This window comes from Pelophylax lessonae (assembly GCF_965119305.1).
Source record: "Pelophylax lessonae genome assembly, chromosome: 5".
NCBI lineage: Eukaryota > Metazoa > Chordata > Amphibia > Anura > Ranidae > Pelophylax > Pelophylax lessonae.
Genome location: NC_138772.1, coordinates 402,429,650 through 402,449,484, shown reverse-complemented (window position 1 = coordinate 402,449,484; position 19,835 = coordinate 402,429,650). Strand labels below are relative to the sequence as shown.

Below are 19,835 nucleotides of genomic sequence, written 5' to 3'. Positions count from 1 at the left end.
TTTTTGCTGTTGCATTCTGTTAGGAGTTACTGCACTTTTTTGTGATGTCTGTACTCGGTAGTGTTTGCATCTAATCAGGCAGTTGAAATATAAAGGCTCGTCATTTGATTTCCTAATTATAGACCTTGTTTAAAAGATTTGATTTGTATATAGAGAACATCAAGAGCAGCAAGTGCCAACACATTATTTCATCCTTGGTTACAATAGAGAAGGCAAAGCTCTCCAGCTTAGTGAAAATGACAGCTTGATGAGGCAGATACCATTACATTTACAACATTTGTGTCATGTGCGCTATAGTAGTTAAAAGAACATATTGGTGGATGAGCTATTAAAGCCGTTTTGCCAAGTGCTTAGGGTTAGATTAACTACTTCACTTCTTTGCCAATAGGTAATATTATTTGGAATATTTACCTTTTGCATTCCTACCTAAAAAAAAAAAAAAAAAAAAAAATTGTGTTAAAGTGTATATATAATTATTATATATGTTAACTACTTCGGTACACCAAATTTACATATTAGTAAGCAGAATTATGTAATCTATGTAGAATTATTTTATTTACATGCATATTTGATACGTGGAGTCTTTAGGATGCATGCACCACAAAATGATTTTACTTTGGTACAGGTGGTGAAGGTATGCGTGGCCATAGTCACTACTGACATAAGGTAATGATGGAATTTGTCTCTGACAGCAGTCTCAAGTGACAGCATTGGCACGGTTCCCATCTTTCTTTTTGGTCACTCTCTTGCATACTAAGAGAATGAACACTTTGAAAGGAGTGCCACTGCCAGGAAGTAGAATCAGCATCTCAAATACAGGCGTCTTTATTTTCAAAGGAAGGTATAACCTCAGGGCTTCAGTCCTGCCTTGGAATCAATTTTCCTATGTAGGTACTGATCAGATGACCAAACTCAATAAAATGTCTCCACTCAGAGTTCTGTGATCTTTGGGCAGGCTAGTGCATTACTGGATGCTGTATATGCAAAGCATTGATTATCTCTAGATGCTGTACATGCAAAGCATTGATTATCTCTAATCAGTATCAGAATTTGAACTGCTTGGGCACATTCAAATTTTCTAGCAGGAGGTCGGGTTTGGTTTAGGTTACTCATCCCTATGATGATCTTAGTTCAGAATTTGTTTAAGTGTTGCTATTTTCATCCGCTAACTATATAACATTTATTTGATGTTCAACTTTATGAAAACAGAGATATGAAACTGTGCAATGTAATAAAAACTTCTAGATTTGATCAAACACTGTGCTTACCACTGTTGGAGAAAGGATTGCATAAACACTGTTTTTATTGTTTTTTTATATTTTTTATTCATTAAAATGCTGTGAAATGATATCTGTCAGACTTGCTGAGCCCATTTAAGAACACAAAAGAGACACAATAATTCTGCATGCATTGCCAGGCAAATCTCTTCCATTGTGTTGCGTTAAATGCTGGATTAAAGAAGTCTGTTGCTTAACATGTGCTTTAACAGTTACTGGGCCTTCAATAGCTTTTAAGCCCCCCAAAAAGTCAGCTCCTGTATTTATAATGGATAAAAAAAAAAAAAAAAACATTTCCAGATACACAAGTATATACGGGGACATATCAGAACTTAAGGACTTTCTAATTGGGGGGGGTGAATATTTTTACTATCCATTATTGACTTCATGTTTATGAAGCATTCATCTGTAAATAATAGTATATACTTTACAAAGCTAAATTGACTGACTCAGTTCAAGATGAGGGAATTTTAATTTGCCTGCATTTAACAATATAATGTATATTTGTTAATGAAAGCATTTTTTTGCAATGTGATTGCTTGCTGTAGTAATGTTTTTTTTTTTTTTTTTTTGCTTTATTCTTTTAGATGAAGGTCTTAATCATGAGTGTAAACTCTGCAGCCAGTCATTTGACTCCCCTGCAAAACTGCAGTGCCATTTGATTGAGCACAGCTTTGAAGGAATGGGAGGCACATTTAAATGTCCTGTCTGTTTTACAGGTAAATATGCTTAAAATACTCTAGTATGAAGTGCCTGCATTAGAACGTTGACATTTGTGTTTTAGTGCCAGCTAATGTATTTTGCTTGTTTAAGGTAAAATCAAATAGGTGTACAAAAAGTTATGTATTAGACAGAAATTACAACTGTATAGTGAAAATAAATGGAAATCAAAAGTATTTAAATATTTTTTTGACAGACCTCTGGCAGTTTTTGAGTGCCAGTAAAGGTGCGCACAGCCAGCAGGTATCCCTGCTGTGTGCGGCTGTAGCATAGCGAGACATGCTAGCCATGGTGACACAGCAAAGAGCTTAAAGAACAACTGATGCCTGAGCTAGGCTTAAGAACGGGGGCCAGACTAATCAGATTGACATTCAATTATTTATATATGTCTCCCAATAAGTAAACAAACTTTTTCAGGCACTGTGGAGCAAGTCATTGCTAAATTTCAAAAGCGAGTCAGACTCAGTAGTCTGCTCCCCCTGCTGCTTCTGTGCAACTGGTGTATCTTTTTACACTGGAGATAGAAGACTGGCAGACTGCAGGGGTCTAATTCAGTTCAAAGCTAAATTCCAGGTATGGCAATTTTTACATAGAGTATCTCACAAAAGTGAGTACACCCCTCACATTTTTGTAAATATTTTAATATATCTTTTCATGTGACAACACTGAAGAAATGACACGTTGCTACAATTTAAAGTAGTGAATGTACAGCTTGTGTAACAGTCTACATTTGATGTCCCCTCAAAATAACTCAACACACAGTCATTAATGTCTAAACTGCTGGCAACAAAAGTGAGTACACCCCTAAGTAAAAATGTCCAAATTGGGCCAAAGTGTCAGTATTTTGTGTGGCCACCATTATTTTCCAGCACTACCTTAACCCTCTTGGGTATGGAGTTCACCAGAACGTCACAGGCTTCCACTGGAGTCCTCTTCCACTCCTCCATGACGACATCATGGAGCTGGTGGATGTTAGAAACCTTGCACTCCTCCACCTTTGGTTTGAGGATGCCCCACAGATGCTCAATAGGGTTTAAATCTGGAGACATTCTTGGACATCCCATCACATTTACCCTCAGCTTCTTTAGCAAAGCAGTGGTTGTCTTGGAGATGTGTTTGGAGTCATTATCATGTTGGAATAATGCCCTGTGGCCCAGTCTCCATAGGGAGGGGAATCATGCTCTGCTTCAGTATGTCACAGTACATGTTGGCATTCATGGCTCCCTCAATGAACTGTAGCTCCCTAGTGCCGGCAGCACTCATGCAGCCCCAGACCATGACACTCCCACCACCACGCTTGACTGTAGGCAAGACAAACTTGTCTTTGTACTCCTCACCTGGTTGCTGCCACACACAATTGACACCATCTGAACCAATTAGGTTTATCTGTTAGTCTCATCAGACCACAGAACATGGTTCCAGTAATCCATGTCTTTAGTCTGCTTGTCTTCAGAAAACTGTTTGCAGGCTTTCTTGTGTATCCTCTTTAGAAGAGGCTTGCTTCTGGGACAACAGCCATGCAGACCAATTTGATGCAGTGTGCGTCGTATGGTCTGAGCACTGACAGACTGACCCCCCCCCCCCCCTACCCCTTCAACCTCTGCAGCAATGCTGGCAGCACTCATACGTCTTTTTCCCAAAGACAACCTCTGGATATGACGCTAAGCACGTGCATTCAACTTCCTTGGTTGGCCATGACGAGGCCTGTTCTGAGTGGAACCTGTCCTGTTAAATCTCTGTATGGTCTTGGCCACCATGCTGCATCTCAGTTTCAGGGTCTTTGCAATCTTCTTATGGCCTAGGCCATCTTTATGTAGAGCAACAATTCTTTTTTTCAGATCCTCAGAGAGTTCTTTGCCATGAGGTGCCATGTTGAACCTCCAGTGGCCATTATGAGAGAATGAGAGTGAGAACACCCAATTTAACACAACTGCTCCCCATTCACATCTGATACCATTTTTTAGTGGACAGAAAATGTAGACTGTTATACAAGCTATACACTCACTACTTTATATTGTAGTCAAAGTGTAATTTCTTCAGTTTTGTCACATAAAAAATGTATAATAAAATGTTTAAACAAATGTGAGGGTTGTACTCACTTTTATGAGATACTGTACATTGGTTCAGCTTGGCTTTCTGAGTCCTGATCCAAACAGCTGCCTAGTGAACACAGGAAGTTACTCAACGCAGGTAACTTTTTATAGAACAACTTGAGCTTCCTCCGTAAATACAAAGCAAGTGTTCAATCAGAGAATTCTTTGCATTCATTGAGAAAAATGCATGTGAGTTCTATGAAAGGCGCCCATGCCGAATAAGTAACCACCTGTGTTCACTAAGCAGCCGGGCCGCGGTTTGATACAGGACCCAGAAGTTAGCGGTGATAACTGTGGTAGCAGTGCCTACTGCAGTGATATCCAACTTCCACAGGGATCAGCTAGGAATGCAACATGTATAGTTACATAGGTCCAAACTGGACTAATGTAACTACAGATGCATCTCATAAAAATAGAATATCATCAAAAGGTTAATTTATTTCAGTAAATCAATTCAAAAAGTGAAACTCTTATATTTTATATAGATGTGTTACACACAGAGTGATATTTTCAAGCATTTTTTTCTTTTTAATTATGATGATTACGACTTACAGCAAGTGAAAACCCAAAATCCAGTATCTCAGAAATTTTAAATATTACGCAAGACTAATAAAAAAAGGTTTAAATACAGAAATGTTGGCTTACTGAAATGTATGTCCATGTACAGTATAGTATACACTCAATACCTGGTCAGGGCTCCTTTTGCATGAATTGCTGCCTTAATGCAGTGTGGCATGGCCGTGATCAGTCTGTGGAACTGCTGAGGTGTTATGGAAGCCCAGGTTTCTTTAATAGTGGCTTTCAGCTCATCTGCATTGTTGGGTCTGGTGTCTCTCTTCTTCCTCTTGACAATACCCCACAGATTCTCTATGGGATTTAGGTCAGGCGAGTTTGCTGGTTAATCAAGCACAGTGATACCATGATCATTAAACCAGATATTGGTACTTTTGGCAGTGTTGGCAGGTGCCAAGTCCTGCTGGAAAATGGAATCAGCAGCTCATAAAGCTGGTCAGCAGGGGGAAGCATGAAGTGCTCTAGAATTACCTGATAGAGGGCTGTGCTGACTTTGGACTTCATAAAACACATTGGACCAACACCAGCAGATGATATGGCTTCCCAAATCATCACTAACTGTGGAAACTTCACACTGGATCTCATGCAACTTGGATTCTGTGCCTCTCCACTCTTCCTCCAGACTCAGGAACCTTGATTTCTAAATTAAATGCAAAATTTTCCACAGTTATGATTTGGGGAGCCTGCCCACACTGCCAAAATTACCAATACCTGGTTTAATGATCAAAGCACTGTGCTTGATTAGCCAGCAAACTCACCTGACCGAAACCCCATAGATAATCTGTGGAGCATTGTCAAGAGGAAGATGAGAGACACCGGAACCCAACAATTCAGATGAGCTGAAAAGGGAGTGTGCTAAAAAGTGGGTATCGGCGCTGCTCCATAATATCTCAGAATACTATGCTGATCCCACTTGTGGTTTTACTGCTCCTTCTATTGAAACCAGTGAAAACGCCTTAGGGGGTGGTGTTAACACTCAGCTTAATCACAACATGCAGTGAACCCCAGTGTCTTCACTCGTGTTTCCTGCCGGGTATCACAGTGCCCTGGACTTCCTGGATTCTAACTCGGGTGACTACCGTATTTTCCGGCGTATAAGACGACTGGGCGTATAAGACGACCCCCCTAATTTTCAAGTTAAAACATAGGTTTTGGGCTATACTCACCGTATAAGACTACTCCCCTTCCGAAGCAAGGTATAAGACTACCCCCCTTCCGAAGCAAGGCAACACCATTGAAAAACATCAGATTTCTCATAGATCTCCAAGGTACCCCAAATACTTTAATACATGTAATCTCTCATAATACTTAGGTTACCTTGGAGATATTATACTCGGCGTATAAGACGACCCCCCATTTTTGGGGGATTTTTTTGAGGTTCAAAAGTAGTCTTATACGCCAGAAAATACAGTATTTTATGTAAGTGCATTACTTTTAATAATAAATCCTGCCTTTACGATTTTACACTAAGGGGGCTGTTTCTTTCATATCCCATTGACCCACACGGGAAGATGCCACTATACCTCTGTATAGGAGGGGGAGCCTAAGGAGACCATGGAGAAGTTACACAAACCAGGCATACTTATTATAGCAAGACACCCCTGTTGAAACGGGGAGGATATCTGGGGAGTGTGATACCGGGTGGGGTACATGAGTGAAGACACCGGGCTCACTGTATGTTGTGAATAATAACACCGCCCAGAGCGTTTTCACCGGTGGCACTAGAAGGAGCATCAAAACCACGAGTGGAATTTAAAAGGACACTGTGTACACCTTTTTATTCACAGGACTTCACATTTTCATTAATTATTTATTTTCACCCCGTTTTTTTTAAAACATGTCAAAATTGCGTGCGTTCCAGGGAGTTGCGGGGCATTTGTGGTGCATCCCTGTTTACCTGAATGTGTTGCATTCGGTAGGCTTGCTGCCCACTGATCACTACATGTCATGATTCGAAGCATCAAGACCACGGCATGTAAACAGCCCCACCTGCTGCCTATTGTAGCTAATAGATGGGAGGTAAAAAAAACGTGGCTCAGTGGTTACTGTCCCCCCCCAACCACAAATCTAAACTTAGATTACTTGGAAACAAAGTAGAACCACTCCACTGCCACATCGGTATAAATCATGTAAAAAATGGGAAAAAAAGGTTTGGTTGGATTTTGAAGGCAGATGGGACACTAAGTATAAAATCAAACAACTTTTTTTACGTAAATACCAATACAAACGTACTTATGACATGTGCATATTTAAAAACATGCATAAATGCATCTAATAGTAGAAAAATTATACATCAAATCATTGAGATGATGATCCAGAAAACGGAGCAGTTGAATGAGTCCTTGTGCATCACCGCGTTTTCGCTTTCTGCTTCATTCGGACTTACAACAGGACAAAATAGGATTCGCTATATAAATGAAAATCTCAATGATCTGATGTATCAATTTTCTACTATTGTGTTTATGCACATGGTTTAACATATGCATGTGTTCTATGTGCCTTTGCTTTAGTATTTGATTATGTATAACTGAAGTTGTTTGATTTTATACTACTTAGTGTGCCATCTGCCTTTAAAGTCCGACCAAAAAGTTTTTTTTCTTATTAACTTTGATTACTTATTTGTACCCCCCCCCCCCCATTTGCTTGATGCTTCTGCAAGATTAGCTTGCATTTACCTAGTGACAAACCAGAAACTGTTGCCGTTTTGAGAATTTGGTTATGCTGTTGCATGATCATAATATTAACATTAAATGTATAGGTATGTACAATTATGTCATGCTTGTAGTTTCGTTATGAATGTTTGAATAATTACACTAGATTTGCAATTGAGATGTCTAGCACTGTTCATGAGAACAATCACCTGCCTAAATGAATTAAATTCTACTGCTACTACTCTAGTTTCACGGTCACAATAAATGTTTACATTGCTGTGACAATAAACAATATCCTTCTTCTCCAAGAATAATCCATACACATCCACTACTAAATGGCCCCATAATCATCTTTTTTTTTTTTTTTTTTTTAATAATCTTTCTGCTTTTTTGCCTACTTGTAATGCCCCACATGAGTTCCTGAACTTCCCCTTTCCCCCCTCACTTCCCTTTGTATGGAATAGACATTGCACATTAGGTGCGGTCATGTGCACTGCTCCATGCACACTACAAATCTTGTAGTCCATCGCCGCAGTGAGCAAGAGAGGGTGGCTGTGTTCCTGCATACAGTGGGATGATTGAGTCAGATGACAGCAGCCAAAAAAAAAAAAAAGGATTTTAGAGGTTTGGAGGAGGCTAAGACCAATAGAAGATACTTCAATGAGTGAAGGATACATCATTTTATAGTTTTATTTAATTTTTTTGTTGGTGTCAATGGCAATGACTTTATTACTAAGAATACCTTATGAAAATAATGCACCTTAGAACTTGCTATCTCTTCAATTATAATTATTTCCTTTTTTTTCTGGCAATGTGGTGATCAGTAACCCTTCATTAATTTATTACCGCACGCGTAAGTGTAGTTCTGCAGAAAGTGGTGTCAGACAGTGACATCTAGTGTTCAGTGTAGTGTCAACAGCTGCTATTATTATTTTTTTTTTAATACAAAAAGAAACAACAGGAAAAAAAGAACTGTAGATTTCATTATCAGCCTATGAAGGAGAAAAGCATTGGATAGGCTCACTGCAGAGCCTATTTCCACCAAAGTTAATTTCTTTCTATTTTTCCGCCTAAAAAATCCCATTGTGAACCCAACAGGTGGACAGGCTGCATGTCCTGCAGTAATAAAGGCAATCTGCTCTGTGTGAAGATGCTCTCAAAAGAATCATGCCGCTATCTCCGGTGACTACTACACACCCTCCTGAAATTCTTCCTACTGCATAGAAGTAATGCCTTCAATCCAATATGTCAATTCTTTAATACTGCAGAGGGCTAGAAATCCTTTGGTAAAATTGATTTTTCTATTGACAACACTCGTAATTCTCTAATAAGCTACTGAGGGGCTTATTGTCCGGCTTCCAGTAGAGCTGAAACACATATTGGCTGTAGCATACTATGTGCTCGGAATGTGCTTGATTTTGCAACCTTTTTTTTCAGGCTGGCGGTTATTAATTTGACACATGATAAATGAGAGTTTTTGTGTTCTTACCCAATGTTTGCCAAACTGAGAAATCCACTGCCACGTTTTAGTGGTTTACACAGAACGTTATGTTCAGGCTAATCTTCCTTGTCTGCTTCCGTATTACATTTCTTGCTGGCTGCAGTTCTACAATGTTTACAATACTTTACTTTGTCATTTTACCTATGTCTGCTGCAAGACTGATTTATCTGTGTTAGCGCTACTTTCACCTTTTATACATGTCTCTGCTTAACTGGAGCTCACAACATCATGGGCATATTACAGCCAGAAAAGTACCTACATGCAGGGCTGCTGTTAGAAGACACTGGGCCCCATACTGCCTATCTGGTGGGGCCCCCAGCTGAAAGTGACTGAGGACATAGATTTATAATTCCCTTTCTCTGCAGCCGCCACTGTACAGATGAATGAATAGGAAGCGCTCTGAGGCTTCCTGCTCATTCATAAACTGAAGCATAATAAATAGTGTACTATGCTTCAGTGATGAATGGATACAGGAGTGATTGGTACGATTGTTCACTGTGTTACTTCAGGAAAGGAAGGGACCAGTAAATGGCATATTTACCTACCCCCCCCCTTCCCCTACTTCCATCGTTTTCCATCCTGACCACAGCAGCTCCGGCGGGAGAGGAAGGAAGCCAGCAGCGCTGCATGGGAAAGGGGCACACAGAGGGGGGCCAGACAGCAGATGGAAGGGGCGCATGTGCAAGAACCAATCAGCCACAGGGATAAAGAGGAGAAGAAGCTGGTAGTGCTGCAAGGGAAGGCAGAAGAGGACCAGTGTCTGCAATAAGATGGTACATGCGGCCCTTTTGCTCAGCAAGTGCCCGGGCCCCCTTTAAACTGATGGAGCCCAGGCCCAGTACAGGCTGTACTGCCTTATCAGCGACCCTGCCTAAATGCACAAAATATACTCGATAGAAGACAGTTTACCTGTAAGGATGTTGGAGGATCGTGGGAGGAAACTGGAACGCCAGAAAGAACCCATGTACAAAGTGCAGACTTGTAGTATCTTTGAAAAAAGAAAATATAACTTTCCTTTCCAAGGGGATCCAGTGCATGCTGCATTTGGGTTCATTCCAATCCATGCTGTCCTTGCTGAGCACCATAGTCAGTCAGCTTCCCCCATCCCTACACTGCTGTCCAATAACGCTAATTGAAGGAGACGGAACTTTGAGTAACCACTGCTTGTGTGCGGTGCTGGGAAAAGGGCATCTATAGCCCAGGGCAAACATACCAAACTGCAACCCCTCGCCCTTAAGATATACAAGCATTATGTGTCAGTTAAAATCTCCCTTTTACTAAAAAAAAAAAAAATGACCGCTTATCTGCATGCTTACCCCCCAAGCATAAATTTCATCTCCTCTCAGTACAAATCTGCCCCACTGCTGAAACTCCCCTCTCCCAGCACCCCAAATCCCCCAACCCCCAAATATTCAGCCCTCCCCAGCACAAATGCTAAAATTTTTACCCCTAGTACACATTTTCTCCCCCCACTCCTAATCCCCCTTCCCAGCACAAATATCCCCTCAATCCCCCCCCCATCACAAATATAGCCCCATCCCTCCTCCCAACACAAATCCCCTTAAGTCATCACTCTTATCACCCCCCTAAATTTCCTCTCCTATGACAATACATACCCCCCCCCCCCCACAAATTTCCCCTTCCAACAAGAATCCCCTCCCCTCCGTCTCCTTGTGTTGTCCTCAAATCCCACATGATACCACGGTGCCAAGGGCAGCCGCTCCTCCTGCCCACCCCCTTGTCCCAGGCCCTGCTTTTATGGAAAACAAAAGCGAATGAGCAGTGCTAGGACTTACAGCGCTGCTCATTCACTCATGTAGCTGCTTTCAGAAAAAGCAGTGGAAGCATGCCCCCAGCTCTACCAAGTGTGAAGCTGCCGGGAAATGGAGGAAGAGAAATACTGAATAGGTGGAGCTGCACCTCTAAGAGGGAGCAGACTCTGATCTTGTTATAGTGTACGAGAACAGAATTGTTGTTTATATGATTCATTACAGTTCATCAATCTGTTCTGAACTTCTTATGGTACTGTAATTGTATGTGGATGGCCTGATGATGGGCACAGAGTAATGTTCCAGTATTAAAGTAACCCATAGGCACCTTACTCTGCATTGGAAATACACAGCACAGAGGAGAGGGAGCGGGCTCAGTGCTAGCTATACCTCCTCCATGGGAATGCTCAATTTTTGAGCTTAAAGGAGAGGTTGTACCTTTAGGAGCATGTTACACCCATATTTTGGTCCACCTGCCCCCAGAGCTCTCCTCTCCCGAACAGTGGGTGGGGGATCCTGTCCCCACACCCATTATCACAGTTTGAAAACAGGGAAAAGCTGTGCAGGGCTCCACCTGCCCAGGCATATAATTTTATTCACAGGAATCTGTGCATGAGTAAACTACAATCTCTTCCACTACAATCTCACCACGTAAGGCAGACTTTAAGCATTAATGAACTGCGAGCGCACCTATCAGCATGCTTGTAGTTCTTTCCCACTGCCTACAGCTCAGGAACTGTTGTCTGCCCATCCACTTATCGCAGGTGCAATGCTGCAGTGAAAAAAATAAATGCAGATTTTTTTCCCGCAAACAAATATACACTCATTTTTTTTTTCAGAAAGGTGAACTAAGCATTAAAATGGGCAGAGTGCTACATGCACTGATGCCCTTAGCAATTCACAAATACATTTTAAGTTGTAGCGATAATTATTTAAAGAAAACTGGGTCCTGCTGGGATTGGAATCACAGACCTATTAGAGAGAATAGGGGAGTGATCTAAACACAATGCCACCCTCATTTACCCCAAAATTCACAAGTTGGTAACAAGACAGTCAGATTAAAGTTTCCTGTTTGTGTTTAGGCAGCTGTGATTACGCCGTTTTAAAACACATTTGATAAAAACAGAGACATTAGATGGAATGCAAAGATATTATAAACCTTCACTACCCAGGATCTTCCAGGACTTCTGATAAAGGCCTGTCCTAAATGTTTAAGAGTATTTCCACTTTGCAGTTAAATGTGAGAAGACGCCTCCATATGATATGATTTTTCTCAGAGGAACGCATGGCGGACTATAGGCATTTCTGAAAAATCTGAGCAAGTCTGTCCGACACAGACTATCTGAGCTTCCTCTCATTTAATGTACAAAGCAGAAAGGCAGCTTCTAAATTTTCAACCCTTTGTTGGGACCACCAGTGTTTAAATCTAGTTTACAACTGATAATGAAATCTAACAGCACAGAACAGACAAGGTTAATTATAGCAAACACTGCTCCTCAGCCCCATCATAGTAAAGAGAAACCAAAATAAGAGTTTTCAGTGCTAGAGTTATCAGAAAAGGAGATCTGAAAATGTAATGGCAATTTTAAAATGCGTTACGCTATGGGAAAGGGAGGTTGTAAGAAATATAAGGTAGGTGTGGAAATACTCTTTAAGGAATACCAAGCTGTGAGATTGGGATAGTGACCTGTAAATAAAATCCATAGATTTAGGTTCCATTCATATTCTAGATTTGATATGGTAATGGAATTCTATTCCTCAAAAGTGGTCACATTATTGTAGGAGAAAATACATTTAGAAACTTAGAAACTAAACACAACTCTATTACATGGTCCAGAGGGCTAGTAAGACACTTTAGACCAGGGGTGTCAAACTCTATTTAATCACAGACTGCATCAGCATTATGATTGCCCTCAAAATGGCCAGTTGTATCTGTAAGACTGGATGTTCAGAGCATCCCTTACCCTTACATAAGATGTCAAGAGCCTACCCACCTTCAGAAGTTGAGTCCCCCACCCTCCCTTACATCACAGCACACCCCCTTACCTTGTGCTGCTGCTAGGAAAAAGGTGGAGGCATTGCTGGAAAGCAGAAAGTACGGGGTCTGGAGGAGGACCAGAGGAGGGCCACATGAAATGTATTGAGATGCCTGCCTTTATGCGCACATAAGCTGCAGGAGAGGTGCGAGGGCCACATGAAATGTATTGGGATGCCTGCCTTTACATGCACATAAGCTGCAGGAGAGGTGCGAGGGCGACATGAAATGGCCTGGAGGGCTGGATTCAGCCCGCGAGCCTTGTGGTTGACACATGTGCTTCAGACTGTCTAGGATAAACTTACAGTACATCAAAATTGTGTTTGGTATCTAACAAAACAAAAATAATTTTTTTCTAAATATACTGGTTTGTGGATTGTAAAACCTTGTCATATGGAAAGGTAGATGTGACCAGGATTGTTGGCAGAAGGCTTCTAGTGTAAAATCCCCCGCCATTTTCCCATGGCCTGGGAAGTGCAGGTTCCACGTATAGCTGCCAAGCGAATGACTTTACGCGGTATATTTCCACAAACACACCACTTGCACATTTTGCGAAAGTACGCCATACATGCATGCATGGGTAAACACCAGTGCAGAAGCAATCTGCGTTTATATAAGTACGGCTGTGTACAGTCATGCAGGTACATTCACTGTATTTCCCCCAAATGTGCCATTTTCGACATAATAAATTTGCAGAGGTAGGCGGCTGGATGTTGGGTGGTAAGGACATCAACCAACCGCCCATTTTTACCACCTCTGGCCTTCCTAAACCTTTTCTATAGCAGCTACCCTTTTCACTGACACTTCAGGCACTCTCCTGCACATTGAGGTCTTTAAGAAGGGGGATTTGGTTACCTAAAAAGGGTTGGCATTTTCTAACCACCTAATTGATTACTCTTTTTGGTACTGCCTTTCCGCTTCAATACTTTATTTTTGTATTGTACATTGGTGCTAGAATACTAAAGAAAATCTGTTTTCTTTTTGATATTTTTTTTTTTTTTTATAGATAGTTTTAGAGTAGAAAGGGGTTACAAACTCTCTGTCTGTGTCTCCTTTGGCAAAAATTTTTTTTTTTTCTTGTGACAGTTGTCACCAGAATTAGAGTAAAGGAAAAGCCAAAACAATAGGTTAATGGAACCGGAATAGAGGGGAAACTTTCCAAAATGGACACATTAACTCGTGACACCTAAAGCCAGCCATACATGGATCAATAGAAGACCAGTTTAGCATGGATAGGCTGAATTTCAATACATGTATGGGCTAGTTGGTTGTACACAAGTCAATATATCGACTTGTGTACAAGCAGCTTGTTCAATATTTCCCAATCAGTGCCGCTGGCTATAGCTGGCAACACTAGAAAAGTGATGGCAGAAAAAAGACTAAGTAGTCAAGTCAGTCCGTTTTTGTATTCTGCTGGCGAGGAAGGCTCCCCACCTGCACAATACACTAGCTCATGGGAATAATTTCCCCATCCACAATAAATATATGGATGGGGGAATCATTTCATTTTTTATTTATTTATTTTTTTCGATCAACCCACTGGTTAAACAAAACTGAATCATGTATGACCAGCCTAAGAGAGGATTGGCCTGAGTTTCGAGAGGTTTCCTTTTACTTTTGATTTTGCTTATGAAACCGGAAGTGAAGGTAATTCTCTCCATGAAGAGCACAGACTAGGTTTTTTTCCTTTCCCTATTCAATCTAAAATGAAATCAGAAAATGTTTTGGGTTTTGATACAGTTTAACCACTTGCCGACCGCCGCACGACTATTTACTGCGGCGGTCAGCCCTTCACAGGCAAAGCGACGTAGTAATGAAAATGGAAAAAAGTGCGCTGATAGTAAAATTGTGCTGCTACCAAGATCCAATGTGTGGAAATAAATGTTTGTGAAAAATAATTGGTGCGCTACAATGTGATAGGAGTTCATATAAATATAAACATAAACAAATGCAATGTGCATACACCACGTGATAACAATGATGAGTGAAGGTAGAAATTATGTTCGTTCAACACTGTGACCCACAAAAATCCAAAAAGAATAGTCCAAAACTCAAATATATTGTCCACCAAGTGCAATGCCACATATACAATGAAAATAAAGATGTGCTGAGTCTACAGCCCGATGACACTACGTTGCTTGCCTGTGATGCTCTAGGGAGCGAGCGCGTGTCGCCGGAGGCGCGCTCCCGCTCGCTCACGGACCCCCCTGCGCGTGTGCCCGGTGGACCCGATGTCCGCCGGGCACTCGCGATTGTCCGTTACAGCGGGAGAAAGGCAGGTGGCTAATGTAAACAAAGCCGCCTGTCATTCTTCCCTATGTAAGAATGGAGATCATATGGTTCTGCTATGTAGGACCGTCGATCTCTGTTCTTACACGTCAAGCCACATCCAATCACAGTTAGAAGCACGCCCCTAGGGACACACTTAACCCCTCCCTCTAAAAAAAGTTAACCCCTTCACTGCCAGTGTAATTTTTACAGTAACTGTGCATATGTATAGCACTGATTACTGTTGTAATGTCACTGGTAACCCCAAAAGTGTCAAAAATGTCAGTCAAGGGTCCGATCTGTCCGCCGCAATGTCGCAGTCCCGCAAAAAAAATCGCAGATCGCTGCCATTACTCGTTAAAAAAAAAAAACAGCAAAAATGACCAAAATCTTTCCCTTGGTTAGTAAACGCAATAACTTCTGCGCAAACCAATCAAAATACGCTTTTTGCGATTTTTTTTTTTTTTTTTTTTACCAAACATATGTAGCATAAAACAAATAGGCCTAAAATGTTAAAAAATTTAGATTTTTCCTTTTTTTTGGGGGGAATTTCATATAAAAAAAAATTTAAAAATATTGTTATTTTTGCAAATTTGACGCTTTTTTTTGTTTATAGCGCTTGATCAAAAAATCACACAGGTGATCAAATACCACAAAAAGAAAGCTCTGTTTGTGGGAAAAAAAAGGACGTCAATTTCGTTTAGGTACAGCGTCGCACGACCGCGCAATTGTCCGTTAAATTCACGCAGTGCCGAATCGCAAAATAGGCCCTGGTCAGGAAGGGGGTAAAATCTTCCGGGGCTTAAGTGGTTAAAGTGATTGTTAAATCTGTACCTGTAAAGAGAAATGTAAATACTTCTCCTTCTGGCTGTGCTCCTAAATGCCACTCTGAGGAATCATTGGTTGAATTCTGCGCAGAAGCTGACACTTTGGTAGTGTTGATCTACTGCTTCCCCGCAGCTCAGTGGTTCTGCCCGCCAACCCCTATATCTGTTTTGTTGTGTAATGACATAGGTATTGTGAGAGAAACCACTCAGCTCAGCGGGGATACATAGGTCAATATAGGCCGGTTTCTTAGCTGACTTCACAGGACAATTCCTCTTTTTGTATTGCATACAGTAGTTCAGGCAGCAGGAGATGTAAATATGTACTTCTTTACAGGAATAGATGATGTTCAGTTTTTGAATTTAGCAACATAGTGTCTATAGCTGTTCAAAATATGCATATTTTAGGTTTATGCTATTTAACACACTTCCACAGCAAGGCGACCTGATTATTCTTGTATATGGGATTACAGTTCTAGAGGAGGAGAGAAGTTATTGCTCTCCTATATCGGACTTCTCGGCCAATTCCTCCCGTTTTGCCATCAGTCATGATGCTCCGGTAGTTTGACTGCAGCCAGACGCACAAAGTAATATTGTTAACCTGTATTTCTTCCTGTGGTGCTACATTAGAGTGAATGACATTAAGAAAAATGTAGCAGAGGGAAGGAAAAAGCCTTAACTTGCCTTGTAGGCTCCTCTCTAGCTTTCCTTCACCACAATTCTAATAACAATTGTTAGTACATGCAATTACAGTGACAAAGCCTATTCTCTGTGGTCACAGCTTCAAAGCGTTAGTGATCACCTGATAATTCGATATCATTTTTCAGGACCATTCTATGTCACACTCCGAGTGACATAAAGTTTTACAAATATGTAGATTCTTTTTTCTCATCCTCCAACAATACGCTCAGAAATGCTTCATCAAGATAGGTAATAAGACTGAGAACCACAATCGCATGGTTAAATGGCTCATGTGTGACTGCTTCTATTGTCCCCAGTCAGGGTAATCTGAATTAGTATCTACTGTTTATGATGATAATGTAACCATTGCTTCCATAGCATAAACTGCACATCCATTAAAGCACATATTATAATCATATTTTTGGCTGATTGGGTGCCTGTTAATTAATAGAGGTTTGGAATTGCAGAATGACACTCTAGGCCAAGCTTATGGTTGCTTGTGATATGTAGTTGGCCCTTCATTGATTGCCTTGAAACAGTTTGATTTCTTGTTTACACCTGTCATCAACAATGCATCTGTTTTCAAGTATTGACAGAATGCATTCAGTCCAAAAGCTGTTTTATGTTTGAAAAAGAAAATGGCATTTCTAAAAGTAGGTCAGCAAAATCATCCTCCATGTTTTTTTCAGTATAGGTTTTTTTGCAAAAATAATTGATGTAGTCAACACAGATTGGTTTAATTCTAATTTGGGGTCTTGCTTGGGCATGGATTGGATGGGGGGGCGCATCTAGAAGTTCCCTTGGTAGACCATAAGGGATGCTTCCATCATTGGAAGTGCATGGTATAGCATATAAAGATTTTCCAAGCTGTAAGTAATGCTTTAAGTAAGGCAATTTAAATGTGATTTTTGGACATGTGCTCATAGAAAAAGTCAAGGGGTATGCAAGTATACATTTGGGTTGGGTGAGTTAAATTTCTTTGGTGGATCGGCCAATGTAGATGTGGCTGCTGACTATCCAAGAAAGAACTGTGCAAATGTCATAAGCTGGCTATGCTGGTGCCATATTCATTCCATGGTGGGAGGGGTAGCATTTCAAGTTGTTGCCATCTTACATGGGTTTTCATTTTTTTATCATTGCGGGTTGTTTGGGTGGGTGGTGGAGTTTGAGATTTGTATTATTTGTGTGGAAATACAGTTGCATGGGAGGTGTCCAGGACAATGTGAATGGCATGGTCAGTCCAAGGCAGAGCCTAGATCCCATAGATGGGAAGCCTTTTGAAGTTTAAACATCTTAACCTTCCATATGTAAAAAAAAAAAAAAAAAAAAAAACAGGAACAAATGTATCCCTATACAACAATTGAAGTCTTTCATGCTCCAGAAATGTAAACACTTGTCTTCTATTTTAACCTAGTTTTAATTATTGAGATTTCAGCCTATTTTTTTGTGTTTTTTTCCTTCTCTTTAAAATTACACTTAAACCACCATTAAGTGATTCAACTCACCAGCCCATAGAAAAAACTAAAATGTAGGTTTTGAGTGGACAAATACTCTGATGTTCAACAAGCTAATGGCCTTGTAAAGGCAAAGTTAAAGGGTAAGCCCAGCAAAAATGTTTTAACCACTTGCCGACCGCCGCACGACTATCTACGTCGGCGGTCAGCCCCTCACAGGCAAAGTGACGTAGGGCTACGTCACTAGCTTGTGAGGGTCTAGGGAGTGAGCGCGCGCCGCCGGAGGCGAGCTCCCGCGTGGTCACGGACCCCCCCGCGCGTGTGACCGGCGGACCCGATGTCCGCCGGCCACTCTGCGATCGGCGGGGGAGAGGGAGAAAGTCAGGCAGCTTGTGTAAACAAGCTGCCTGTCATTCTCCCCTCTGTATGAGAGATGATCATATGGATCTACTATGTAGATCCGTTGATCACTCTGCATACAGTTGAAGCCACAGCCAATCACAGTAAGAATCACGCCCCTAGGGACACACACAGCCCCTCCCTCTCAAATAAAGTTAACCCCTTCACTACCAGTGTATTTTTACAGTAACAGTGCATATGTATAGCACTGATTACTGTAGAAATGTCACTGGTAACCCCAAAAGTGTCAAAAATGTCAGTCAAGGGTCCGATCTGTCCGCCGCAATGTCGCAGTACTGCAAAAAAAATCGCAGATCGCCGCCATTACGCGTTAAAAAAAAAAACAACAAAAATGACAAAAATCTTTCCCTTTGTTAGTAAACGCAATAACTTTTGCGCAAACCAATCAAAATACGCTTTTTGCGATTTTTTTTTTACCAAACATAGGTAGCATAAAACAAATTGGCCGAAAATGTTAAAAAATTTTGATTTTTACATTTTTTGGGGGGGGAATTTCATATAAAAAAAAGGGAAAAATATTGCTATTTTTGCAAAATTTACGCTCTTTTTTTGTTTATAGCGCGTGATCAAAAAATCGCACAGGTGATCAAATACCGCCAAAAGAAAGCTCTGTTTGTGGGAAAAAAAGGACGCCAAATTCGTTTAGGTATAGCGTTGCACGACCGCGCAATTGTCCGTTAAAGTCACGCAGTGCCGAATCGCAAAATACCCCCTGGTCGTTTAGCAGCCAAATCCTCCGGGGCTTAAGTGGTTAATATTGTGATGGGCAGAGTGACCTGTGGCTTATTATTTAATTTGAGGAGCCAAAGTTGACATCTTCCTGCTATGGTTCCTTGATTTGTTTATGCACACTTTAGAGCTTTATTCTTTCTGCTACAGAAAAAATATTGCATTCTTCATAATATTGAGTAAATGGTAAGATACCTTCAACAGTTTCACCCATAGTTTCACCCATCCATGTACCTGATCTAAGACCAAAGTGCTGAGAGGGCTCCCCTTGCGGCTAAGTGTGGCACACCCCTGAAGGTGGGACAGGAGGTGTAGTGCCCAAAGAAGCACAGGTTGCCAACCTTGTACTGTAGAGCCGGGCCGGTGATCACCTGGTGGATACTGGAGAGTACAGGGTACACAGCAAGTCAGATGTCTCTCGGGAAGCTCCAGGTGAACTTGGCAAATTTGTGCACAAGGGAAACTGGAATAGAGGACAGGCTGAGGGTCAAACACAGGTAATCCATCCGGGGGGTGCAGGCAGGTAGCAGGAACAGGAACTTGGCCAAGGTCACAACCGGAAGACAAGCAGAGAGCAAAGGCAAAGCCTGTAAAGCAAGCCAAGGTCAAGAACAGATCGGCAGGCAGGTAAAGCTAACAAAGCCCGTAAAGCAAGCCGAGGTCATACACAGGTCAGGGACAAGCCGGGTCACAACAAGAAATCAAAGGTAAATACGCAGAGGCTCATGACACAGGAAGGATGACCTGACGACAATCCAGGAAATTGATGGAATTAGCAGCAGTCCTATAAAGCCCAGCAAATGGCCTCATCTGTCACATAAGGTGTGCGCCATTGCGCAC

General features: G+C 41.3%; 1 protein-coding gene across 3 annotated transcripts in view; it reads left to right on the top strand.

The window, feature by feature from the left end:
- Positions 1 to 19,835, top strand: part of ZNF521 (zinc finger protein 521) — a 447,433-nt gene that overhangs the window by 366,963 nt on the left and 60,635 nt on the right. For all 3 annotated transcript variants that reach the window (XM_082258670.1, XM_082258668.1, XM_082258669.1), the window contains one exon: positions 1,865 to 1,996. In XM_082258670.1, coding sequence (XP_082114796.1) covers positions 1,865 to 1,996 — 132 coding nt within the window. The remainder of the gene's footprint in view (positions 1 to 1,864; positions 1,997 to 19,835) is intronic.